This window comes from Girardinichthys multiradiatus, chromosome 15 (genome assembly GCF_021462225.1).
Source record: "Girardinichthys multiradiatus isolate DD_20200921_A chromosome 15, DD_fGirMul_XY1, whole genome shotgun sequence".
NCBI classification, from domain to species: domain Eukaryota; kingdom Metazoa; phylum Chordata; class Actinopteri; order Cyprinodontiformes; family Goodeidae; genus Girardinichthys; species Girardinichthys multiradiatus.
This window is the reverse complement of record NC_061808.1, coordinates 15212690-15240596: the sequence shown is the minus strand read 5'-3', so window position 1 is coordinate 15240596 and position 27907 is coordinate 15212690. Positions and strand designations below refer to the sequence as shown.

Below are 27907 nucleotides of genomic sequence, written 5' to 3'. Positions count from 1 at the left end.
GTGCACGATTGGGATTCAAAGCATGCATCCACACCTGCACACAGTGATGCAGAGGAGCCACGTGGCTGCTGATGCTGCTGCTTCTCTCTGCTTTCACAGAAAACGCCACCTCAGAAGCCGCACAGGGAGCAGCCATATTGCATGTCAATTCTAGCATCACCTGACTTTACTGTTAGATTGCAAACGTCATCAATCTCACTCTGTCAGCAGGAGATACTTGATCTTGACCTGACAGAGATGCACAGTTTCGCTCTGAATGTCTGTAATAGATTACAGTGAATAGAGCAATATATGGAAGAATTAGAAAATCTGAATACATTTAATGTTTACCTTACAATTGAGAAAAAAGTGAGCTAAACACAAAATCAACATGTGTTTATAATATTTCTTTTAATGTCTTGTCATCATGGCTTTATTTGATGCAAGTGTTAAACAGGCTGAGGATTCAATAGTAAAGTCTTGCTACTGCTCTCAAGTTAAGTGAGAGGAATAAACTTCATCCTGTCAACGTCTCTAGGGATTAGTTGTCATATTGTCTGCTGCCCTGTCTATTCACACACAAAAACATTTATAGCGATATGCATACTGCTATGTCTGTACAAATAAGTACAAATATGCAGCAAGGATCTGCATAAACAGTATGTAAAAGCCATGCAATAGAAATGTCAGCTTCCCTGGCGTGCCTCTTGTAACAACACTTACATCTCTTTGCATCTCCTTTGCAAATCTTAATCCGGAGCAATCAGAATGTTCGCCAAAATATAAACTCACCAGCCAACTGTTTTTACAAAATGCAGCACCATTTTCCTTTACAATCAAGAATTCCAGCGTAATTCAGAGAAGTTATTCATGGTCACAAGCAACAAGAATAAAGTGTGAAGAATATTTTTGGTACAGCATGAGGTCACCTCTAGAAATGCTGCAAACCAAGCTGGGAGACTGGGAGTGAGTAAGCATTTTGCACCTACCTTGCAGCCTCTGCATCACATTGGCAATATCTCCAGCAGAGTGACTGTAGTGCCTGGGTGATGCCATGCTGCTGTCCTGTGGTCAACAAAGTCTCGTCCTAGCTGCTGAGTGTCACCTTTGCAGGACTCTCATGCTCTGACCAAGCAGCAGATCGCGTTGTAGTAGTTCAGTGTCAACACTAAATGGTGGGTATCAGACCTGAATCATCCTGTGTTCCCTAGTACAAGTCATCCCTGATACAGTAGGAGTCTGCAATCCTCACACTCAGCAAAGCTCCTCCCCTGATAAAGATGATGTAAGTGCATGATGCATGTGTATGCGAACATGTATGTGTGTGTAGTACACATCCTAAAGCCTCCCTCCCTTGCCCGAGTCTAATGCTTCTGCAGACAGGCCATGATACTTGGTCTGCTTACACACTGCCACCTGCTGTCTGATTAATGGGATTGCTCCTTTATGACATGATCAAAAGCAGAAAAAATAAATTAGTTACAAACAACAAGGAGAAATAAAAAAGAGATTTAATTTTACTCTATATTTTCATTATAGGTAGGTTAAAAAAATGATTGTACTCTCAGCAGTGTTGGAGCAGAGAAACGGAATGACTGTGGGCTTTGAGGACCAGGATTGAAAAACACTGAAATAATTAAGACAAAGGAAGATTATGGAGGATTTCATTTTTGGACAACAACTAAATCAATTAAAAATATCTCCCTTAAATAGTATTTAATCACCAGATTAGACCAAACAAAATGTCCTTTGAGTATATTTGGCATTCTAAGAGATACAATTTTAAATCACAGGTCATTTCTAATAAGCACAATGTTGTTTAGAATAGTGACAAAACCAGACATGAAAACCATGCATCCATCTTCTATACCCGCTTCTTCCGTACAGGGTCACTGGGGAGCTGGTGCCTATCTTCAGCGGTCTATGGGCGAGAGGCGGGGTACACCCTGGACCGGTCGCCAGTCCATCGCAGGGCAACACAAAGACACACAGGACAAACAATTATGCACACACCCATTCATACCTAAGGGCAATTTAGAGAGACCAATTACCCTAACTGCCATGTTTTTGTACTGCGGGAGGAAGCCGGAGTACCCAGAGAGAACCCACGCGTGCACGGGGAGAAAATGCAAACTATATGCAAATCCCCAAGCTGGGAGTCAAACCCAGGACCCAGGCAACAGTGCAACCAACTGGGCCACTGTAAATAAGGAAGCATTAGGAAAGTAAGTCTGTTATTTTTATTTCTTTCAACAGATAATATAAAAAATAAACGTGTTGAAAATGTATGCTTTACATAAATCCTGACATTGATGAAAATAAATAATGGGATAGCTTAGTTTCCATCTTAATCATGCAGCATAAGTGTAGCTTCAGCAGAAATTCACTCATTTGAATATTTTGGTATCACACAACACAAAAGTGGTAAATTATCACCTTTATATGCATTAAAAAATATATTTGATAAACAGAGATCTTTTTTTTCCAAATTACCGGGCAAGAACATGTTGTCATTTATGCAGGTTACCCAACTGTTTCAGGATTTGACCTATCACTAAAATAGCACAATTAAGTCTATTTGTTTACACGCATACAGAGCCAAATATGGAATCACTTCAGTTAGAAAAACTGTATATTACTGTCAAAGAAAAACAGAGTTAAATTTGAAGCATGGGCTTTCAATTTTGATCCAGAAAATACCATATAAAATTAGGGTCAGAAATGCAAAACTCATAGATACGAAGATTACACAGATTTTGCTTTACTTCTTAATCCAGGCTGGAATCATTCTACAACAAACTACTCCAATAAATTTCAAAAAACAGATTTAAGTGAACAAGTGTGACTTTGGTTATGAGGATTTTCTCTATTCCACTCGAAATTATACCTACAGGCTCATATACAGGTCCTTCTCAAAATATTAGCATATTGTGATAAAGTTCATTATTTTCCATAATGTCATGATGAAAATTTAACATTCATATATTTTAGATTCATTGCACACTAACTGATATATTTCAGCTCTTTTATTGTCTTAATACGGATGATTTTGGCATACAGCTCATGAAAACCCAAAATTCCTATCTCACAAAATTAGCATATCATTAAAAGGGTCTCTAAACGAGCTATGAACCTAATCATCTGAATCAACGAGTTAACTCTAAACACCTGCAAAAGATTCCTGGGGCCTTTAAAACTCCCAGCCTGATTCATCACTCAAAACCCCAATCGTGGGTAAGACTGCCGACCTGACTGCTGTCCAGAAGGCCACTATTGACACCCTCAAGCAAGAGGGTAAGACACAGAAAGAAATTTCTGAACGAATAGGCTGTTCCCAGAGTGCTGTATCAAGGCACCTCAGTGGGAAGTCTGTGGGAAGGAAAAAGTGTGGCAGAAAACGCTGCACAACGAGAAGAGGTGACCGGACCCTGAGGAAGATTGTGGAGAAGCGCCGATTCCAGACCTTAGGGGACCTGCGGAAGCAGTGGACTGAGTCTGGAGTAGAAACATCCAGAGCCACCGTGCACAGGCGTGTGCAGGAAATGGGCTACAGGTGCCGCATTCCCCAGGTCAAGCCACTTTTGAACCAGAAACAGCGGCAGAAGCGCCTGACCTGGGCTACAGAGAAGCAGCACTGGACTGTTGCTCAGTGGTCCAAAGTACTTTTTTCGGATGAAAGCAAATTCTGCATGTCATTCGGAAATCAAGGTGCCAGACTCTGGAGGAAGACTGGGGAGAAGGAAATGCCAAAATGCCAGAAGTCCAGTGTCAAGTACCCACAGTCAGTGATGGTCTGGGGTGCCGTGTCAGCTGCTGGTGTTGGTCCACTGTGTTTTATCAAGGGCAGGGTCAATGCAGCTAGCTATCAGGAGATTTTGGAGCACTTCATGCTTCCATCTGCTGAAAAGTTTTATGGAGATGAAGATTTCATTTTTCAGCACGACCTGGCACCTGCTCACAGTGCCAAAACCACTGGTAAATGGTTTACTGACCATGGTATCACTGTGCTCAATTGGCCTGCCAACTCTCCTGACCTGAACCCCATAGAGAATCTGTGGGATATTGTGAAGAGAACGTTGAGAGACTCAAGACCCAACACTCTGGATGAGTTAAAGGCCGCTATCGAAGCATCCTGGGCCTCCATAAGACCTCAGCAGTGCCACAGGCTGATTGCCTCCATGCCACGCCGCATTGAAGCAGTCATTTCTGCCAAAGGATTCCCGACCAAGTATTGAGTGCATAACTGTACATGATTATTTGAAGGTTGACGTTTTTTGTATTAAAAACACTTTTCTTTTATTGGTCGGATGAAATATGCTAATTTAGTGAGATAGGAATTTTGGGTTTTCATGAGCTGTATGCCAAAATCATCCGTATTAAGACAATAAAAGACCTGAAATATATCAGTTAGTGTGCAATGAATCTAAAATATATGAATGTTAAATTTTCATCATTACATTATAGAAAATAATGAACTTTATCACAATATGCTAATATTTTGAGAAGGACCTGTACAGGTACAACAATGGAATGGACAAGTCAATGTCTTCTTGAGAAATGTTTTATTGTCAGAGAAGAAACAGACTGACCTATTTGGTCTCGTTGACATAATAATATGTTTGGTTGAGTAAAGGATTTCAAATTTAAAAACACCGTAACATTTTGAAGCATGGTGGTGGTAGCAACATTTTGTTGGCATTCTCTCCATGAGCTTCATGAGGTGGTCACCTAAAATGGTTTTCCAAAGAGTCTTGAAAGAACTTTCCAGAAGTTCATTGAGAGACGGCCAAAGGTTAATATTTCAGTCATCACAGCAAACTTTAAGGAATCTAAAATATAAAACTTATTTAAAGTACAATTTTTTGGTTGCTACATAATTCCATATCTGTTCATTCACAATTTTGATGCCCTTAATAAGAATCTATGTAGAATGTAAAAAGTCATAAACATAAAGAAATCTATTAAATGAGAAAGTGTTTCTAAAACTTTTGGCTGGTATCGTATGTTGATTAATCATAACACCCTGAAATAAATTATGGCCTAAATGTCATTAAAAGACAAATACAGCATTCTTGCTGTTGATGGGTGTATGTAAACTTCTGACCTGAACTGTACATATTTTGTTGCTATGACACCTTTATCATGCTTGATGATTTACATTCTGTGTAGAAGTTTTATAAAATATCTCATGACGTCATTACAGCAACTTGTTTTTCTGCTGTTCAGGTTAGAGGGCAATGGCACAAACCACATCCTGTTATAATCTCTTGAACCGTTTTACACTGCAGGTTCCTACTTAGACAACTCAGTTAATTATGCAACTGGGATTGAAAACCCAGAGCAATCCAAGGAAATAATCAACAAACACAAAAATATTTTTTTTGTCATTAAAGACTACGCAAAAATATATTCTGTTAGATGTCCCGTGTCGCCACAACAGATCAATGCCCCTCTTTGAAATGCAGGAGGGAGGTGTGATGAACCACTAGGCTCTGAGCACTTATCGCGATGTGTAATCCCATTAGACAAGACCTTTTATCATCCTCTCCAGAGAGTTCTTAGAGGACCTGAAAGAGCTGCTGTAGAGCTCTGGCCAACAATGCCATTCAATACAGCGAGAAACAGAATGAAAACACAACTAATAATTGAGTATTAAATGGAGATCCTGCAGTTTTGGCAAATGACTGGCAGTGGGCAAACAAGGTGGATTTAAGGAAGGGAACCTCCAGCCATTCGTGAGGAAAATTCATTGTTTCCAGAGATTATGTTTTTTGTCTCTATCATCCATGGAGCTTGGTGAAAAAATGTTGCATGCATTTTTTGTGAAACATTAAATATTATAATAAGTGGTGTGTAAGAGCTGTGATAGAAAATTGTGGAGAATTGGGCCTGTGAAAAGTGAAAACCCAGTTTAACAAACTAAATGGATTCCATACTTTCTCCACATACTAACAATATGACTAAATGTATCCATCCAATGTACAGTCCTGTCTGTCTGCGCCAAGGGAGTGTGATTTATCTTTAACCACCATTCAGGATTACCCATGTCAACACTTCATAACAATATATGCACATATGTCAGAATCTGCAGTTTGTGTTGTAGGATTGGCAGAGAACCCTGCAGCAGCAGCAGCAGCAGCAGCGGACTGCTGATTCCTGCATTTTCATGTAGCAAGGCTTGGGGTGACCTCCACAGCTCAAAATCCCTCAGGAGCAAACAGATTCAGCACAAGAGTGAGCAGAGAATGCAGCAAAAGAGAGCAGAGACAAAGCTCATGGGTCAATATAAAATCTTCCAGCAGTTGCAAAAAAACCCAACCCTTTAAGATCCATTTTCTTATCTAATCACTGCACGAGCAAAGAGCTTGGACCAAGACCGCCAGAGTGGTAATCTCTTTAATTCTCAGTCAGCACATTTCTAAAGCCTCATTAGAAAGTTTGCTGCTAACCTGCATGTCAAAATCAACACAGAAGCATGAAGAAAATTCTGCTCAGCAAATCCAGTTTATTCTTAAAGAACTGTGTAAAAGGAAACATGAGGGGGGAAACTATAAAATTCAGATATTACTTGAAATACAGTTTTTATTCAAAGAAATCCATACCTTTTAATCTCTAACACAACAAGCAGTATTTTACCACTGTTTAAGATTAAAAACCTATCAGGCTCAAAGATTTTTTGTAAATGACCAATGCTCAAATAATGTCTGGAAATATACAGTTAGTAAATCAAACTGAAATCCAACAGGGAAAATCATGAAAAGAAACCTGAAAGCTCATGTATTTGCTTGCATTTTGCCATGGGACTGAGAGAAAGTCTTTACTTTTGTTCATTTGCAATGAATCTAAACACAGCAACTAGTCAGATAAAATAAGCCTCTGTCCCTAAATGCCACAATGGCATTATGAGCAACTTACTTGGCAAACCCAGATATTTAATTTCAAATTTACGGTTAAAGATAGAAAAGGATCTTTTGTTTTACACAGACTGTAATAAATGCACTAATAATCTGGTACAGCATTTTTGTTTTTAAAATAAATGACAATACAAACCTTGGAGTAATGATTAGAGATGCAGTCATCAGTCTAATCCTAATTTCCCACTTTCTTTGAGGTCTGACCTGCAAACAAATGCTGACCATGGCATGAAAAACTTGCTGGAGGTTTCAACTAATCAGAAAATGGAGCAATTACAAGATCATTCCCATTTCCCCTAACAGATTTCTTTCAATTTTGCTTTTGTCATACTTAAATGTTTGAGACCATGAACTAAATTTTAATATCCGCCAAAAATAAATAAACACAAAATGCAGTTCTCAAATGATGATTTCCTTTATTAAGGGAAGAACCTGTCCAAACCAACCTGCGCCACTCTTCAGAGCAACAACCGCTATTATTATTATTATTATTATTATTGCAAATGCATCAAGCATTTGCAATAACTAGCATTAGGTCTGTTACATTGCTCTGGGGGAATGTTGGCCCACTCTTCAATGCAAAATTGCTTAAAATTAGCTGCATTTAAACTACTGTGAGAAGCTTGTGGAAGAACGATCAACACGTTTGACCCTAGTCATACATATTAAAAGGCCAAATGTATGCAAAACTCAAAATTTTGTGAAAGTTTAAAAAATATATATTTTTTAAATTGCTTGCTTGCTTGCTATTCTATCATTTAGCAATCAGAAATTATTTTAGCAATCTTAACTGACCGATTACAGGAAACATTGAGTCTGATTAAATATCAAAAATTAAGAAAAAAAAAAAAGCTTGTGAGTCGTTTTACACAGTTTAGACTGTAAGTAACCTGGAGTATTGCGCCTCCTAAAGGACAGAGAAAGAATAAAAGAAACCATTGATCATTCTAGAGAACAGTTATTTCTAATCAGTATAAGCTCTCCACATCAAATATAGTACTGACCAAAGTTGTTGTAATTTATACACAAAACATAACAGAATTCCTTATTACTCTTGCTTAGCAATAATATCCTTATTTATGAAATTGTTTTTTAAAGTCCTACTGATGTAAGCCATCACTCACATATTGATAAAATGCTAATAAATAAAACCTATAAGGATTTAGGATTCTTAATATTAATTTATTATATAAACGCAAAAGTACACTACATTTTTAAGCACAGCATAGACTAAAAAAAAAGCTATTTTATTTTTTAACAAACTAGTGTGCTCAACAAGCTCGCTGACAAACGGAAAGCCATAAAGGACAAAGAATGTCTCCCCTGATTAGGAACAGAATAGATTCCTTCACTTTCCCAATAAAAAAACAATAACCATGCATACCAGTTCACACAGTGTTCAGGGTGGATGCTGGTTATTTTGGACAGGTCTCACAGCTGAGCCAACAATTATAGGAAGTTCAAGCAATGTCCTTTCTTTCTCAGAGAGGCAGTACAGTAGATTTATGCCCTTTAGCTTCTTAAAGAAATATGAACATGTAAATTGTCATACAAATTGTGTGTTTAGGTTAATTCGACTGATGTTGAAACAAAAGTTTGAAGAAGAATCAATTGAAGACATTGTTATAAAAGATTATGATGATGGTGCAAATAGGCTGGCCTAATATAGGGAGAATAAGGCCATTAAATGGGAATACTGAGAAGGTCCGACTTGTTAAATTAAAAAGAAGCAAACAATACATTTTAAAATATTATTGTATATAAATGTAGGTGCAGTGCATTTTTTGCTTATCACACAACTAATGATTTTACTGGAGGTCATGACCATTCGACTCAGAATGTCCCTGGGAGACACTGTGGAAAGACTGGGCTCACCAACACAAATGGTGGAATTTCTTCAGATATCCACATGCAGACAGGCTGTTAGGAATGAACCACAGTAGTTTCAAACTTGCACCACTACAACTCACCAGTAAATTCAAGAAACAGACATCTCTTCAACTCAAAAAGAGAACGCCCGGAATGTGAAAATGATTTAAGTCTGTCTTGTAGAAGGTAAAAATATAGGATTGAAATATTTATTCATTTCCTTTGGTGAAAGCAGAAGCACGGATTCCTTCCTAATGGTTGTGATAACTTTTTCCCCCATTAATCAACCTCAAGGAAGTGATGGGAGAGGAAGTGATTACAGAAACACCCTGCCTCCCCACCTCCAGGATCTCTGTACTGCTTAGATAAGCCACTCCTGTTGCTAATTTCAAGCAGAAAAGCAGGAAATGTGACAGTGTAGTTTTCCGCTTCCATAAACAAGATGACTGCCAGGGTTTGCCGTCTGCCCTGCGTGGCTCAGGGTACAGCCTCTCTCGGAAAGAGTCTCAGAGAAAGTGAGTGAAGCAGCAGAGAGAGAAAGTAGGAAAACAGGAAAAGGGACAAGGCTGAAAGAGACAGGAAAACCCATCAGAAGAGAGGAAACACTGACAAAGAGGTTACAGAGGAGAAGAGGGGGAACAGGAGTTTATAAGACAGACTGAACAGGAGATCAGTCTCTTTTCTTGTCATGGCTGAAAACAGCACAAATGTCTTTCTGGACATACTAAAGTCCTTTGATGCTGGTGAGTTTTCTAACTTTTCCTGCTGTACAGTCACTCCGTTTGATGTGGTTTCTTTGGTTGCAGCTTTTTCTTTTAACTCAGAATCTCAAGCTTTAATGACTGCTAAAATGGGTACAATATGTTTGTCTGGGTTCCTTGTGAATAACAGTCTACCAAAATAAATCCAAACGTACAAGGAAACCTTGTTCGCTTCAAAGAATACTAACTGCAGTCTCATCAGCTTTTAAAATGTTTCATTGTGTTAAAAATGTAATTTTTCTCATATGTTATCTACAGATGTTTAACCTGTCTGCTTTTTTCTGTCCAAAAATGAGAGGAAAAACCATTAATTCTAATAAACAGAAAACTAAAAATTTAATATTTCTTTCAACAAGTTGGATCATCTTTGAATTTATTGTTGTCAAAGGAGTTGTTCTGACTTGCTTTTAGATGCCTTACAAAAGCATTCACGCTTTTCACATTTTGTCACATTACAACCTCAAATGTCAATGTACTTTAGAGGGATTTCATGTGATAGACCAACACAAAATTGTGAGGTACAATGGAATACAGTGTGATATGTATTTGTATTCAGCTTCCCTAAGTAAATACGGTTTGGTCTTTGACTGGGCCATTCTAACACCTGAATATGCTTTTGCTAAACCATTTAATTTCAAACTCCGGATGTTTGTTAATGTTTGCTGTCATCCTGAAAGGCTGAACCTCCACCCCCAATTTCAGGTTTTTTGCAGGTTTTCCTCCAGGATTGCCCTGCATTTAACTTTGTCTTCTCAAAACCATGAAACAGATTCCCTGTCCCTGCTGAAGATAACCATCCCAGCAGTATGATGCAGCCACCACCACATTTTCTCCATGGGGATGGTGTGATCAGTCTGATGAGTTTTCAACCACACATAGCATTTGGGATGTAGGCCAATAAGTTAAATTTTGATCTTACCTGACCAAAGCAACTGAGTTGTGGACCTCTACTGCTCCTCCACAGCTACCATGGGCTTTCCAACTGCTTCTCTGATTAATGCTGTCCTTGCTCATTTAATTAGTTTAGGGGTGCCGCCATGTCTTAAGATATGTGAAGTTGAATAAAATATTGTGATCTTATTTTATAATGTAATCCTGTTTTTAAAGCTTTCTTTTTGACCCATCTAATTGTATCCCTAAACTCTCTGGTGTGTTTCTTGGTCTTCATGATGCAGATTGTTCCTTGATGCTCTCTAATAAACCTCTAAAGCCTTCACAGAACAGCTATATTAGTGACTCCTTTAACCAATTAAGTGACTTCTGAAGATAATATGCTGCACTGGATTTTGCTGAGGTGTATCAGAGTAAAGGGGAACAGATACAAACACACATTACACATATTAGAATATTATGAAAACTTTAATTTCTGCTAAAACCACTGGTAACGTTTCTGCTCTGCATCGTACAATGAAGTACAAAATAATAACTGTGCTTTTAATGTTTGTTTTTACAGCTCCTTTAATTATAGCTTTCGCTGTGTCCATTGCTGTGGGCTTACTGTTGGGTGCCACAGTTTACGTGATCCTAACCTGGATGTCCCGACGCAAAGCAGGCTCTGCCAGCATCACCCGGCGTCCACCACGCCGCTCCCAAAACTTCTCTCGCAGTCGCCCAGGGTTCGACCGCAGCAGCAGCTACGAACGTCGCAGCAACAACAGCTTAATAAGCGCTGCATTCAGCTTCCACCGCCCGACTTCCTCCCCAGATCACCTGGACGCAGTGGGCCATAAATCCAGCTTTAGGGCCTCTACCTTCCATCCCCTTATTCAGTGCAGCCAGATTGCGAGGGAAGCTGAGGAGGGGAGTGAGACTACACTGCCTCGTACTCCACCTCTGACCACGTCAGCAGGATCGGCTCAAACCACTGCAGAAGCAGTCGTCAATCATTCAAGACCAGAGTCATTTTGGGGAAACAACGGTCTGAGGGGTTTGGGTGTGACACAGACCCCACCTCCAGCTTATGAGAGCATCATCAGGGCTTATCAAGAAACCTGTACCTGAGAGGAGTGAGAAAACCTTAATAAATAGTTTTTAATGACTTGGATGATGGGATAAACAGCGAGGATCTGAAGATCTAATCAACGCAATGCCGTTTTACAACATAATTTCCTTAACTCTTTGTTTCTTTATTTACCTTCCATTAACTATGGAGTACTTAACACATGTGAAACTGGATGTTTACTATGCAAAGAGAAATAATTCTTAACACAGATTCTTAGTTTATATTTAGATTTTACACAGAGTTAGAGATGTTTTCATGGGAGGTTATTTTAGTTTCTACCCAAAATGTAGAAACATGTAACATGAAACAATATTCACACAGAGGTCAACTGTGTGAAAATCTATGTAAAATTACATTTAAGACAGGGTTAAATGTGCCTAATGTTTATTTGTATGTACATATTTGCTGCCCTTAATGTTCTTAGAGAGTCAGACTCAGTGGATGTGTTTCAAATTTCTTTTTTTTTTTTTTTGGGTTTGGGTTATCTTCATGACTGAATGCATATATACACTGTTCAAAAAAAATAAATGGAACACTCAAATAACACATCCTAGATCTGAATGAATGAAATATTCTCATTGAATACTTTGTTCTGTACAAAGTTGAATGTGCTGACAACAAAATAACACAAAAATCATCAATGAAAATCTAATTTATTAACCAATGGAGGCCTGGATTTGGAGTCACACACAAAATTAAAGTGGAAAAACACACTACAGGCTGATCCAACTTTGATGTAATGTCCTTAAAACAAGTCAAAATGAGGCTCAGTATTGTGTGTGACCTCCACGTGCCTGTATGACCTCCCTACAACGCCTGGGCATGTTTCTGATGAGACGGCGGATGGTCTCCTGAGGGATCTCCTCCCAGACCTGGACTAAAGTATCCGCCAACTCCTGGACAGTCTGTGGTGCAACGTCATGTTGGTGGATGGAGCGAGACATGATGTCCAAGATGTGCTCAATCAGATTCAGGTCTGGGGAACGGGCGGGCCAGTCCATAGCTTCAATGTCTTCATCTTGCAGGAACTGCTGACACACTCCAGCCACATGAGGTCTAGCATTGTCCAGCATTAGGAGGAACACAGGGCCAACCGCACCAGCATATGGTCTCACAAGGGTTCTGAGGATCTCATCTTGGTACCTAATGGCAGTCAGGCCACCTCTGGCGAGCACATGGAGGGCCATGCAGCCCTCCAAAGAAATGCCACCCCACACCATTACTGACCCACTGCCAAACCAGTCATGCTGAAGGATGTTCCAGGCAGAAGATCGCTCTCCACGGTGTCTCCAGACTCTGTCACGTCTGTCACATGTGCTCAGTGTAAACCTGCTTTCATCTGTGAAGAGAACAGGGTCCCAGTGGCGAATTTGCCAATCTAATCGCCAAAGAGTTTCCCCTGTTGTCTATTCCATTGCACAACATCATGTGAAATTGATTGTCAATCAGTGTTGCTTCCTAAGTGGACAGTTTGATTTCACAGAAGTTTGATTTACTTGGAGTTATATTGTGTTGTTTAAGTGTTCCCTTTATTTTTTTGAGCAGTGTATATTGACTGATTAAAGGTATAGAGGGTGTCAGAGTACAAGTTGTGGAAAACACTAAGTGTCATTGCTAGAGATGCCAACATTTCATTTTTGTCCAGATACATATGTGAGATTGCAAACTTGTAAGTTAAAACTGTTTTGAACATTGTGAGATTTGTACATTGACTATAATAAAACAAGACGTTTTTAGCAGGAGACATCCTTACTTTTGTGGAGAATCCAAGCAAGGTAAGAACTTAGGAGAACGGTTACAAAAGTGACACTAATTCAATAGAAAAATACTAGTTTTGTCTTTTTATCTATGTTACATAACGAAGCACATCAGGTACACTACTTTACATTCTATAAAGAAAGAACAGAAATCCTCTTATGTAAAAAATACTTTTATAAGGAGACATGATATGAGCTACTGAAGGTTTACAGGGTCAATAGTTTTTTATTTTACCCTTTTTATTGAACAGCTATTTCATTTCAATAGAAAATGATAAGTCCAAAACATGTGATATGTTTTAATCTGTTGGATTCATTGACGATAAAAAAGATGCGTTTAGAAAATAATGATGTCATAGCCCTACCCATGACAAAACCCTTGACTCCGAGCACATCTGACATAACAGCAGAATTATAGTATATGGTGTATTTCATTTACTGGGTCACATCACCATATACAGGCCTGGCATAATTTCTAGAACATTTCCAGTCAAGTTTTTTGTATGTATGAAGACATGTCTAAAAAGAATGCTAACAATTTATCAATTTCCTAACCTTGGATCGTACCGGCTTCTTCTGCAACAAAATGGACCAGTCTGCCTCAGTACTTTTCATACCAACCATGCCAGGGTGTCATTTCATATCTGCTTTGACAACCAAAAACCTAAAGCAATGTTCTCAGTCTGTTGTTTGGATAGTCATATGTGGCTTTATGACTCAAATATATAATATCCACAAGCATGAGGTTCCGGTTGTCTTCAGTTGATCAAAAGCAACAACTGGCAATAAAAACCAAAATAAATAGAAATGTTATGTAATACAAAGCTTTAAGAAAATTACTTACTTTTAAATTAAATTAAATTTAAACCACAACCTACAGCATCCACTGGGGCGGTTCGCAGCCAAGTGTGAAGCAGCTGGGATGAGGCCGGGGCTGAGGCCATGGTTCTCGACCGGAAAAGGGTGGCTTACCTTCTTCAGGTTGGAGGGGAGTTCCTGCCTCAAGTGAAGGAGTTCAAGTATCCTGGGGTCTTGTTCACGAGTGAGGGGAGCAAGGAGCGGGAGATCGACAGACGGATCGCTGCAGCTGCTGCAGTAATGGGGGCACTGTGCCGGTCCGTTGTGGTGAAGAGAGAGCTGAGCCAAAAAGTGAAACTCTCGATTTACCGGTCGGTCTACGTTCCTACCCTCACCTATGGCCATCAAGTTTGAGTCATGACAGAAAGAACAAGATACCGGACACAAGTGATACCGGACACAATATACCGTAGGGTGGCCGGGCACTCCCTTAGAGATATGGTGAGGAGCTCGGCCATCTGAGAGGAGTTCGGAGTAGAGCCGTTGCTCCTCAACATCGAGAGGAGCCAGTTGAGGTGGCTCAGGCACCTACACCAGATGCCTCCTGGACGCCTCCCTCGGGAGGTGTTCCAGCCACGTCCCACTGGGATGAAGCCCAAGGGACGGCCCAGGACACACTGGATGGACTATGTCTCTCGGCTGGCCTGGGAACGCCTTGTTCGTATATTTAACATTACCCCATGGGGGTAATAATACCCCATATTTAATGAAAATAGTAAACTAAAAAGAAAAAACTCATATGTGATAGTGGCATGGGTGTGAATAGGTTTATTTAGAAGGGTGAATGGAAGTAAATAGGTACTAATGCCTACCAAAGAGGAGTACGAATTGGCAAAGTTGTGAACAGATGAGGATCCTTGTAAATATGATGACTTGTTTATTAGGAAACATGAAAAAATTACAACCCCAAACAGACTTGGCAGGCCTAAGTGAGGGTCTGGTGGGAACGTCTGGCGCAGCCCTCGGCCAGGGATGTATTCAACTCCCACTTCTGGGAGAGCTTTGACCAGATTCCGGGGGATGTTGGAGACATAGAGTTCGAGTGGACCATGTTCTCCGCATCTATTTTCGATGCTGCTGCCCGTAGCTGCGGCCGTAAGGTCTGCAGTGGCTGTCGCTGCGGCAATCCCCGAACCCGGTGGTGGACACCAGCAGTAAGGGACGCTGTCAAACTGAAGAAGGAGTCCTATCGGCTGTGGTTGGCTTGTGGGACCAGTTTGGGTCTGGTTTGGGGACCTCAACATCGAGAGGAGCCAGTTGAGGTGGCTCGGGCATCTATACCGGATGCCTCCTGGACGCCTTCCTCGGGAGGTGTTCCAGGCATGTCCCACTGGGAGGAGGCCCAGGGGACGGCCAAGGACACGCTTGGCCGTCTATGTCTCTCGGCTGACCCGGGAACACCTTGGGCTCCCCCCGGAGGAGTTGGAGGAGGTGTCTGGGGAGAGGGACGTCTGGGTGTCTCTGCTGAGTCTGCTGCCCCCACGACCCGGTCCCGGATAAAACGGAAGACAACGAAGACGACGAAGACAACAACCCTAATTATAATGAAGTTGGGATGTAAAACGGAAATAAAAACAGAATACAATGATTTGCAAATCCTATTTAACCTATGTGCAACTGAATACACAAATATTGTATAAATATACAAAATATACTGAATACACCACAAATATTTAATGTTCAAACTGATAAACTGTATTATTTTTGGCAAATTTTCAATGATTTTGAATTTGATGTTTGCAACACGTTGCAAAAAAGCTGGGACAGGGGCAACAAAACATTGCGAAAGTTGAGGAATGCTTAAAAACACCTGTTTGGAAGATTCCACAGGTGAAGAGGTACAGGTGAGTGTCATGATTGGGTATAAAAAGAGCATCTCTAAAAGGCTCAGTCATTCACAAGCAAGAATGATGCGAGGTTCTCCACTTTGTTAACAATTAAATGATCAAATAGTCCAACAGTTTAAGGATGATTCTCAACATACAATTGCAAGAAATTTAGGGATTTCATCATCTAGAGTCCATAATATCATCAAAAGATTTAAAGAATCTAAAGAAATCTCTGCACATAAGTGGCAAAGAAGATGATGTGGTCCTATTGGCTTCATCAGATTGTGATCTACAACTCTCATTGGAGCAGCTCGCAGCTGAGTGTGAAGCTGCTGGGATGAGAAGCAGTGATGGGGGCGCTGTACCGGTCTGTCATGGTGAAGAGAGAGCTGAGTCTAAAAGCGAAGCTCTCAATTTACTGGCCAATCTACATTCCTACCCTCATCTATGGTCATGAGCTTTGGGTCGTGACCGAAAGAACGAGATCATGGATACGAGTGGTCAAAATGAGTTTCCTCCACAGGGTGTATGGGCTCTCCCTTAGAGATAGGGTGAGAAGCTCAGTCCTTTGGGAGGGACTCAGAGTAGAGCCGCTGCTTCTCCACATCGAGAGGAGCCAGTTGAGGTGGCTCGTGCATCAGGTTAAGGATGCCTCCTGGATGCCACCATGGTGAGGTATTCCGGTCACGTCCCACCGGAAGGAGGCCTAGAGGAAGACCCAGGACACGCTGGAAGGACTGTGTTTCTCGGTTGGCCTGGGAACACCTTGGGATTCCCCCGGACGAGCTGTCCCAAGCGGCTGGGGAGATGGAAGTATGGTGACTCTCTGCTTAGGCGACCCGACCCCAGATAGGATGGATAGATGGATGGATGGACTGAATTAAATCTATTTCTGTGTATAAACTGGATCACTATGTCTTGTAATTTGCCTTGAGATTACTTGCTTTGATGTGAACTGACCTGAAAATATTTAATAAAGACGGCACTACAGTGACTTTAAGCTATTAGCTCTTGTAAAATCACTTACTTTTCATATTTTTTTTTGTTTCTATAAAAACATGATCAACTAAAATAGAAACATTTTCTTGTCAAGTTTAAAAATCCCAGTTTATTAGGATTTATATGCCAGAATCATATATATGTTAAAGTAAAACTCAGAAATTTAACAGATGTTGGACTGAAAATGACATAAAACGCTAAAGTCTAAATAAAAACTTTAAAATACCTCCATAATGTTTGTAAAAAAAAATATCACCTGAGATCAATTTAAAAGGTTGACAAGAAAATCTGGTTTCTTGGAAGCAAAACATAAAAACAGAGGATAAGTCCAAACCTTTTTGATAGTTTGAATCAAAATGTTAGTCCACAGTCAACTGGAAATGTTTAAAATAAAAACAAATAACTGAAAACACGCTCTTCGCAGTTTGTAGTAAATATTTGCTTACCTGATGGTGCTGGGGGCTAATCAGTTGGTCCCGGTGACGTCATTACGATCGACGACGTATTATTTGTGAGACGAAGTTTCTTAGAAACACCATTTGCAGACACAGAAGACAGTATTTCTCATAAAAGTTGCCATTTAATATTTGAGGTAATTATACTGTTTAGCTGTTAAAATGAAGCCACAACTTATTCGCAGGTTAGCTTTAACTGTCAGCTTCAAACTGACCGTTAGTGCGAGCAGTAACAGCTAGCTAGCTAGCTAACCGTTAATGTAGTTTCCCTTGGTACAGATTACTATGGCGTTTAGGTGTGTTAGCCTAACTAAAACTGTCGCTTTTTGGTGTTTATTTGTGTGACATTTGTTTAATAACCGGTTTGACAGTCGACGAAGCGGAATAATCCCAAATGAAACAATGCTAAATTAGCTGTAGTTTGGACTACAGAACCGGTGTTGAAAGCTTCCTTGTGTCGGCTGTCATATTAGCGAACTGTTGTAGCTCAAAGCTGCAGTTTAAATTAAATGAAATGTAATTTAAGAAAAGTCAAACGTGTGACGCTCAAATTTACATATATATTTGGCTTGAGAAATGTATCTTTTTTGTTTTGTTTGTTTTGGTTGGATTAATGTACAGACAGAGAGGCTGAGGATGTCTGTAGCAGCTCTCCTTTTGATCCACTGTAGAAGACTGAGCACATCTGGGCCCCCTGGTGTGAACAAACTGCTCCAGTGGAAACATTTAAGTAAGATTTCACTCAATAAAGCTTTACCACATTTGTAATCCCCATCTAAAAATGGGTGGTTAAATTAAATGCAGTCGTGTGCAAATAGGGTTGCCAACTCCTTGATAAATAAATAAGGGACACCTCCTGGTAGGGCCGTCCAACCCCACTGTCTGCACCTCTACCGGCCTGTTGATTTTTTTCACCCTTTTTCTTTGTGTGAAATGACTTTGGAAACATTTGACTCAAACCCAAATTTAATTCGATGCATGTTTTGACAGATACAAATATCCATGGAAAAACAATTATTCAGCAATTTATAAAATAATTTATTCTTTTTGCAAAATAAAATTACTAGACAAAAACAAATATCCTTCTAAAATAAATAAACCACTATTGAAAAGACCTCCATCCTGCTTAACTTAAAACAATATAAAAAAGCATAACAGTATAATGCAAAACATTTTCGTAATAGTGCATTTAGTGCAAACAAAAAGTCTGTAGAATAGTTGTAAACATAAACACTTGTGCCTTAAAGGCCATGACTGTACAGTTGTGGTGAAAAAAATATTGAACTAGTGAACTAAAAAATGCAGTACTGAATTATGTAGAAACAACCTATTTTTTCCATTTATATTTCATTTGAGCTCTTGCTGCTGCAAGGAGTTGTTTGCTTTTCAGGACTACCGAGTAAAACTCTGAGCAGGACATTTCATTAATTAGACTGATAATTAGCTCACTTCTCATTAATTCTGTAGAACATTTGTTCCTCACATCAGTCCACTTATTTTTCATGATGGAGAAAATATTTTCCACAAACCCAGTAGAAGAAGGGATGCTGAGGACAAAGGATACAATAGCCTGGATGTTGGGGATGTCAGCTGCCTGAAGAACTTGCATCCATCTATCTATCTATCTATCTATCTATCTATCTATCTATCTATCTACTTTTTATTCTAAATACGGGACGATTCCGTTTTTCAAGGGACGGTTGGCAACTCTATGTGCAAATCATTGTAATCCTAAAATAATGTTCAGTCTGGGAATTTTGTTGCTCTTAAAATTAAGAGAAATAATTTTTTGATTGTAATTTTATCTTGTCTGATATTTCAATTGGTATTCTCATAAAAGTGAAGGAGCTACTTTCCAAAAAGCATACAGTGCTTTGAAATAGTATTCAGTTCCCTTTAACTTCATTGTATTGGGATTTTATTTGATATCGAATATAACTGTGGATTGGAGGAAAAATGATGCATGGTTTTCAGAATGTTTTACAAATGAAAATCTGAAAAGAGTTGCATTTTTATTCAGTCCTGTTTTAATCTGACACTCCTAAATAAAATCCTTTGCAACCAAGTGTCTTCAGATGTCACAAGATTATTAATAAAGTCCATGTTTGTGTTGTTTAATTTTTTTATGAATACATTAATGGACAGCATCATGAAGACCAAGGTTCCAGACAGGTCCTGGTAAAAGCCTCATTGGCATTTAAATCATTGTTTGAAAGTCATTCGGAGCACTGTTCAATCCATAATCTGAAAATGAAAGGAATACAGTACAGCTGCAAACCTACCAGGTTATGGATGTCCCCACTGTGAAACATGGTGGTGGCTCCATCGTACTCTTAGTGGTACAGAGGTTTGCCTTTCAGCAGGACGACCCTAAACATACAGCCAGGGGTACAATGGAATCATTCACTGAAAACATGCATGAGTTGGAGTGGCCCAGTCAAAGTGCAGACCTAAGTCGAATGAATCTGTGACAAGACGTGAAATTTGTTCTTCACAGATCCTCTCTGTTCAGTTTAACTGAGGGAATCTATTTTGTGAAAAACCAGCAGCTGTAATTGTAGTTAGATGATTCTGCAAAGTATAGACTCAGGGGGCCTGAATTTAAATGCATGCCAAACTTTCCAGATTGCAGAAATGATTTCTAAACCCATGTATCATTTTCCTTCCACTTCACAATTACACACCACTGGTGTTGATCTATTACAGAGAATCCCACTAAAATACAATGAAATTTGTTATTTTGTGATGAATTTTCTCTTTAGTCCATGCAGTTTTATCCACATTTCTTTTCAATATAGTGTTGCTTCAAAGCCTAGAAATTAGTGATTCACTGTTTTTCTTGGTCTTTCTCCCTGTATACAAAGATTTGCCTCGACTGTCAGAATGGTATTGTTTTTTGTATTTCTACCATTTATTTAGAAGCAATTTCCATTTTTAAACCTAAGGGTGGTGAACTCATCAGTTTCTCTGTTAAAAGATTCAGCATCTTGTTTATACTCACCTAGCTTGTTTACTTATTGCCTGATAATTTAGTTATACGAAATTATAAGATGGTTCTTTTTAACAATGACTAAAAAAAATTACTGTGTGAAATTTGTTTTTTTTTTTCATGTTATTGCAAATCCCTGCATTCTTCATACCTTAGACATCATTCCACGTTCATTGGAATCCGAGTTGTGCTCATTATAAATTATATCTTTTTGCTCAGGTAGAAGTGTCCTAAAACTGTTCACTAATATTGATTTCCTTTCCCACAAAATTTAGGAAAAATAGGTAAAATAACTGGCGCAGTTATTTTTGGGTAAGTTGTTGTATTATTGTGCTGATTATAACTTATGATTCTACATTTACAAGTTGTGTCTGAGATATATTTTTTTCCATTCTCCTTTGTAGGGGTTGTCTCTTTGTTACTTATGAGGTAGTTGCCTTAGATAAGGCTGTGACCATCGACACCAGTGCAATCCTTCAGGAGAAATATAAGTCATATATTTATCTCAGAGCCACTCCCTCTGCTGAAAATGAGAATATAACTGCAGGTAATGATTTTCATTTACTGAGACTTTCATCAATACGTCTTAGATGTTTTAGACATTTGTCATATTTTCCGGACCATCTGGATTTGGTGTGACTGAGTGTCCTCATGTATTTTGTACATGAATAGTAGTGTTTCCATATCCAGGTGGACGATACCATCTGGTATCATTTCCCTCTGTCTTTCCTTCCTCTTTCTACTCTATTTCCTGTCTTTTTTTTTTGGCCAGTCTGTTCTGTGATCTCACTTTTATTACTCAAGGTCAACATTTTGAAATGAAATGCTCACTACAGACCTTTAATAGAAATGTACACTGACACTAATTGCTGTACTCAGCTTTGCAGGTTTAGTATGAAGTTACTGTTTCCACTCCACCTCTTCCACAGAGCTCACACAGAAAGCAAGGAGGGAACTTCACAGAGCAGCCAGAAGGTTTCTGGAAATATCCTCTAAGCTTTTCCTAAAGTCACTAGATGGTAAGAAACTCAAAGTTGCCTCCAGGTTATGTAGGAAAATCTTGCCCTTAATTTGATTTGTGATATTGCTGTCTACTGAAGCAGAAAAGTGCATTTACTTGACATTGCAGCTGTCTATTTATATGAGGACATGAAGAACAAAGGAAACACCTGCCTTGGACATGAACATCCTGTTTTTGAGTCATGCATACTTTCTGCATTAATGTGTATAATCTACAGTTGACACAATGTTTTATTTTTTGTAAACTCATATTCCAGGAGAAAAAAAAATAACATTTGAACTTTTACAAATCATTAGCTGCCAAGGCGATGACACAAAATGTGCTGCTATGAGATTTGTAACGTAACTCCCTAGACTTTGTTTTAATCTGAAAGCAGTATTGTAGATTCATTTAAGGTTATTATTAGACATAAACTGAGTGTAGTTCCATTTTGTTTTTATCTGTTAGTGGCACAATTTCACTTAGATTTGTAGATACTGTGTTAAGTTCGTAAGTTTATTCTTTGTGTGTGTGTGTATAAGAGCACTTCAGTCATGTGGATGCAGACCCACACGAGGTTGCGTTATGGGTGCTGCTTAAGAGGACATGGTCACCTAACAAAGCGGTCAGACTTCAGGCTGTCCAGGAGCTTGTAGAAAATCCCCACTGGCAAGGTAAAAAGGCATTCAGTAGCCTTCTACATTTAATTAGCATAAACTAAATTGGTATTGGTGTATGAATTTCCTGAACAATACAGACTACCAGTATCAGACAGCAGCTCAGGTAATCGACCAGCGGACAGCAGTGGGCCTGGCCCGAACTCCTCAGGTAGACCTGCGATTCTTCCGACCTCCACCTGCACTGCCTGATTCAGAAGATGTATGTATTTCTGTTAAACAGTATAATCTCCAGAATGTTTTCCAGTTAAATATTTGCATCCCCCATATATGAAATGATGGACAGATCTGTTGGCACCCTGTGAGAGATGTGTTAAAAGCCTTAGAATAAACAAGTTTGTATTGTAATAGCACACTGGAAATCCAACTTTTAATTTGACTTCATTTATGCAGTGGGGATAAGTACCTTGATAAGACCTAACATTGAAAGTAATTATTTAATCTATACATTACGTTTTGAAGTTGATCATTGTCTTGAGGAACTTTAAATTCATAATCCAAGACTTGATTCCCTGGAGTATAAATGGAATGGAGGATTTCTTTTAGCTACTGACCACCAGGTTGGGCTTCCTAGACCATAATCCTATAGAAAATTTGTGGGATGAGCTGAAGAAGAATAAATTGACCCCAAAGGTCAGATTTGTCTAAACTCTAGTATGACATTGTGCTGCTGTAGTAAAAGATAGTTATTTTAAGGGTTTTTACACATCTTTTCTAGGGGTGCAAATAAAATTTCCCATCTCTACATGATTTTAACCAAATAATGCTTTTGTCTTCTTAGGGATTGTCAGCAGAGGATGGTCTACGGCAGCTCTTGGCATCTCTGCCTCTGTCGGAGGTCGACAGATGTGTGCAGTACTTCACCTCTCTGGCGCTCAGGGAGAGTAATCAGTCTATTGCAGCACAAAGGGTAACATCAGCAAATGAAAACATGTGCACATGTTCCTAAAAAAGTATTTAGGAAGATAACTGCTTGGAAAAGTTGGAAATTGTTCTACTTTTGAACTACAGTTGCATTGATTGACGTTGCAGGGCGGCCTGTGGTGTTTCGGGGGTAATGGCCTTCCTTATGCCGAGAGCCTTACCTCTGTTCCTTCAGAAAAAGTGGAGTCCTTCTGTCTGCAAGCTCTGGTGCAGCACTCAAAGGTAATTAAATAAGCACTGCTTAAAAAAAATAAAGGGAACACTTAAACAACACAATATAACTACAAGTAAATCAAACTTCTGTGAAATCAAACTGTCCACTTAGGAAGCAACACTGATTGACAATCAATTTCACATGATGTTGTGCAAATGGAATAGACAACAGGGGAAAATCTTTGGCGATTAGCAAGACACTCAATAAAGGAGTGGTTCTGCAGGTGGGGACCACAGACCTCTTCTCAGTACCTATGCTTTCTGGCTGATGTTTTGGTCACTTTTGAATGTTGGTGGTGCTTTCACACTCGTGGTAGCATGAGACGGACTCTACAACCCACACAAGTGGCTCAGGTAGTGCAGCTCATCCAGGATGGCACATCAATGCGAGCTGTGGCAAGAAGGTTTGTTGTGTCTGTCAGCGTAGTGTCCAGAGCCTGGAGGCGCTACCAGAAGACAGGCCAGTACACCAGGAGACGTGGAGGAGGCCGTAGGAGGGCAACAACCCAGCAGCAGGACCGCTACCTCCACCTTTGTGCAAGGAGGAACAGGAGGAGCACTGCCAGAGCCCTGCAAAATGACCTCCAGCAGGCCACAAATGTGCATGTGTCTGCACAAACGGTTTCTAACCGTTTGTGCAGACACATGCACATTTGTGGCTCCATAAGGATGGTATGAGGACCCGCCTGTTCCCCAGACCTGAATCTGATTGAGCACATCTGGGACATCATGTCTCGCTCCATCCACCAACGTCACGTTGCACCACAGACTGTCCAGGAGTTGGCGGATGCTTTAGTCCAGATCTGGGAGGAGATCCCTGAGGAGACCATCCGCCGTCTCATCAGAAACATGCCCAGGTGTTGTAGGGAGGTCATACAGACACGTGGAGGTCACACACAATACTGAGTCTCATTTTGACTTATTTTAAGGACATTACATCAAAGTTGGATCAGCCTGTAGTGTGTTTTTCCACTTTTAATTGTGTGTGTGACTCCAAATCCAGGCCTCCATTGGTTAATACATTTGATTTCCATTGATGATTTTTATGTGATTTTGTTGTCAACACGTTCAACTTTGTACAGAACAAAGTATTCAATGAGAATATTTCATTCATTCAGATCTAGGATGTGTTATTTGAGTGTTCCCTTTATTTTTTTGAGCAGTGTACATATGCAGGTGAATGCAATTTAATCTAGGGTGGATAAATCCTCTAGAATGTGACTGATATCTTGTTGTAAATCACAGAAACTTGAATTTATTGTCTTCAGGTACAGAGTCACTGTGACCACATAGTTGCAAATGGAGGTCTGCAGATTCTTCAGAGACTTCATCAGCTCAGAAGAGAGTCCATGAAGATTCAGAGGAACATTGTTCGTATAATAGGTAACCTGGCGTTAAATGAAGGTACTCACCAGGCCATAGTTCAGTCCGGTAAGTCAGTGACAATTCCGTGTGAGCAGTGTATAATTTCAGTGTTTTTCTATCCAGACACGGTTAGAATTTCTGCTTGATGATTTTGTACCTACCTTTAGGTTGGGTTTCTGTCCTGGCAGAGATGATGCAGTCTCCTCATGTGATGCAGGCGTCTCATGCGGCCCGTGCTCTGGCCAACCTGGACAGGGAGATGGTGAGCGAGAAATACCAAGATGGCATCTACATCCTCCACCCACAAACACGTGGCAAGTAGGAAAATGGTTAAAATTTTATGCTTTGAAATACACAATTCCTTTCATTTTGGGTTTTTTACATACAACATACAACCAACAGTTATCTTTTACTCCGTCCATCTGCAGCCAACCAATCAACGCAGATGTGCTGTTCATCCATGGGATTCTTGGAGCAGCTTTTAAAACATGGAGGCAGAAGGACCGTTGCATGTTAGAAGAAGAAAAGGAAGCTGAAAGTCAGGATGACTACACAGAGTGCTGGCCAAAGGTGACAAATGCTCATATTGCCTTAAAAACATTAAAAACATCTTCCAACAAGTTTAGATGAAAATGTAACCCCTCTGGCTCTAGAAGAGACTCAGTATTGTGTGATGTCTGGAGATGTTTGAAATAAATCTCATCATTCACTGTTCTGTTATTGTTTTCCTTTCTTGCAGTCATGGCTGGCAGCTGACTGTCCAAACCTGAGAGTACTGTCAGTGGAGTATGATAGTCATCTTAGTGACTGGATGGCTAAGTGTCCTGCTGAGAATCAAAGGTGAAAATTTTGTGTTTTCATCTCATGTCTACTTGTGATTTTAAAACTTTGTAGTTAGAACCCTAGACTAATATAGTGTAGTTTTCCACTATAGTGTAGTCACAAGTATACAATTCTTCAAAAGCTACCTAACATTCTCACTATTTAAAATGATCATCTTAGGTAAATGTACAGTTGCGTTTAAAATACTAGCAGTCCGAGATCACTAACCAAATTAATTTCTGTTTGTGATATAAATTGTATTTCTATATGACAAATAATAGAAAAATAATATAAATCCAACAGACCCACCAGTCATGACATGCATGATGCCGATTCTGATGCCGAGTGTGTTCAAAGTAATAGTGTGGAGTTCGGTCAGTGAAGTCATTCATTGTATAAAAAACAAGAGAGTAATATTGTTCTTGTTGGGTCCAGAGGCTATATGCAGTTTGTCAGACAACCCCCAAATACTGAGCTCAAGCCACAGTACACTGTGAAGTACGGTGGCACATGCATCATGATATGGGGGTGTTTCTCATTCTATGGTATCTGGCCTATTTCTTACATATCAGGGATTGTGGGTCAGTTTGAATACATTAAAATACTCAAAGAGGTCATGCTGCTTTTTGCCGAAGAGGAAATGGCCTCCAAATGTGTGCTTTAACAAGACAAGGACCCCAAACAGACCAGCGAGAAAAGCAGCAGCTTGGTTTCCAGACCAACAAGATTATGGAGATTTTTTTTTTCTGTCTCACCAGAAAGTCGTTGGCATACAGAAGTCGAGAGCTGCTAAATAAATTAAAGGTTGCAGGAGTTGGAGAAAGACCTGTAGTCTGGGTAGCTCACAGTATGGGAGGTATTTTGCAACAATCATGTCAGATTTTTTCAAATTCTTTCAATGCCACTTAAGAACACATTTTTTACTTGTCCTCGTGTGTTTGATTTTTCCGTTAGGATTGCTTGTGAAGAAAATGCTGCTGGATGCAGCTAATGACCCAGATCTGCAGGGTTTGTTAAAGAACACTAAGGGAATTCTGTTCTATAGTGTTCCTCATCATGGCACCTTTATGGCGGAGTACTCTGTCAATGTCCGATATCTCCTCTTTCCCTCTATAGAAGTCAGGGAACTCTGTAAAGGTGAGTCTTTAGTTTTTATTCTGAGCTGCAAGGACCGGGTTTCATTTAGTTTCTAAAAGGTCAATATCTTTGTGTCTACAGACTCGCCAGCTCTCCGCTGTCTAAATGAAGGCTTCCTCAATATTGTCAAAGAGAATGAAATCAAGATGCTGAGCTTTGCAGAGACCCGGCCTACCAACATCGGTCCCATGATCAAGATTCTTGTGGTACCAACACAGTCAGCGGGTATGTAGCACATGTGACTCTACGCCACATATGTCCTGTACTTCTCCGTTTTAGCGTGTTTTTGTTTTGTTTCAGACCTCGGCCTTGGGGAGCTTATTGAGGTGGATGTTGATCACCTCAGCATCTGCAAGCCAGAGAAGAAGGACTCGTTTCTGTACAGACGCAGCCTGCAGTTCATCCAGGAAGCACTGCAGCATTTCATCAGCCACTGACTCAAATGCATAAGCACAAAAAACAATGTTTCAACCTGTTATGAACATGAAACTGACCATCACCCTCCACTCTTAAATCAAACCTAAAACTACACCTTTCCTCCTTATGGCACATTAACATGGACGACTACTGATCACTATGTGAGAAGTGAGCTGTCATAACCAAATAAGACAACTGAAACTTGTTTTAACCATTGATGTCTGTAGAAAAGTCTCAACTGTGATGAAGAAATTGGGATGATTTTTTATGCAGGTATTTCTTGTAAATCAGACACACTTTGAAGGTTTTCATTTTCACAGGACACCATTACCATGTTTACACATAAGCTCATACTTGCACATAAAATACAGCAAATACTTTTTTAGTTCTTATAAAACTCAGTAGTTTGGATCATAATACTTTTTTTAAACTTTATTTTTATATTTATAAATTGTACAAATTCTGTGCCAAAATGTGTTCCTTTCTGACCCTGACCTCAGAAAGCTTTGAATTAATATCACATCAGCTCACTTGATTTATTTTTATGAGAAGAATCAAGCTGTTAAAAAGTTATCACATTTCTGACCTAAAAACTGCTATAAATGCTGATTGATCACAATAAATTCAACAAACGAGTGAAGCGGGAGAGGTTTTTTTTTTACTATTGACCCTACCTTGCCGATAACCTTTTACTATTGACCCTACCTTGCCGATAACCGCAGATGAAGAAAAGAAACAAAATCTTCTGCATCAACATAGGAAGAAATTTCCTAATATCATATGGGCTTTTTTTGGGGGTAAAACAATGCTTTGCTGGAAAGCTGGGTACAGAGTTGTTGAAAATAGAATTTATCAATTAGACTAGGAGTGCTTTTTATACATCCAAGTGTAACAAAAAGTGCTTTAGGGAGGTTAAAAACAGACGGACTGACAAAACTAA

The 27907-nt window shown here is 39.6% G+C and overlaps 2 protein-coding genes across 2 annotated transcripts; both read left to right on the top strand.

The window, feature by feature from the left end:
* The first annotated feature begins 9191 nt into the window (after positions 1-9191).
* myct1a (myc target 1a) lies at positions 9192-12078 on the top strand. Its single transcript, XM_047388448.1, has 2 exons — positions 9192-9505; positions 10977-12078. The coding sequence occupies exons 1-2, from the start codon at positions 9451-9453 to the stop codon at positions 11522-11524; spliced, it is 603 nt and encodes a 200-aa protein (XP_047244404.1). The 5' UTR covers positions 9192-9450; the 3' UTR covers positions 11525-12078.
* A 5347-nt stretch (positions 12079-17425) lies between these two features.
* Positions 17426-27607, top strand: serac1 (serine active site containing 1). The gene is made up of 17 exons (XM_047387219.1): positions 17426-17560; positions 18045-18153; positions 20688-20724; positions 20817-20959; positions 21342-21431; positions 21955-22086; positions 22170-22291; positions 22871-22999; positions 23122-23235; positions 24495-24657; positions 24759-24909; positions 25020-25161; positions 25331-25431; positions 26172-26269; positions 26368-26550; positions 26632-26775; positions 26851-27607. The coding sequence occupies exons 2-17, from the start codon at positions 18060-18062 to the stop codon at positions 26985-26987; spliced, it is 1980 nt and encodes a 659-aa protein (XP_047243175.1). The 5' UTR covers positions 17426-17560; positions 18045-18059; the 3' UTR covers positions 26988-27607.
* Positions 27608-27907: the final 300 nt, after the last annotated feature.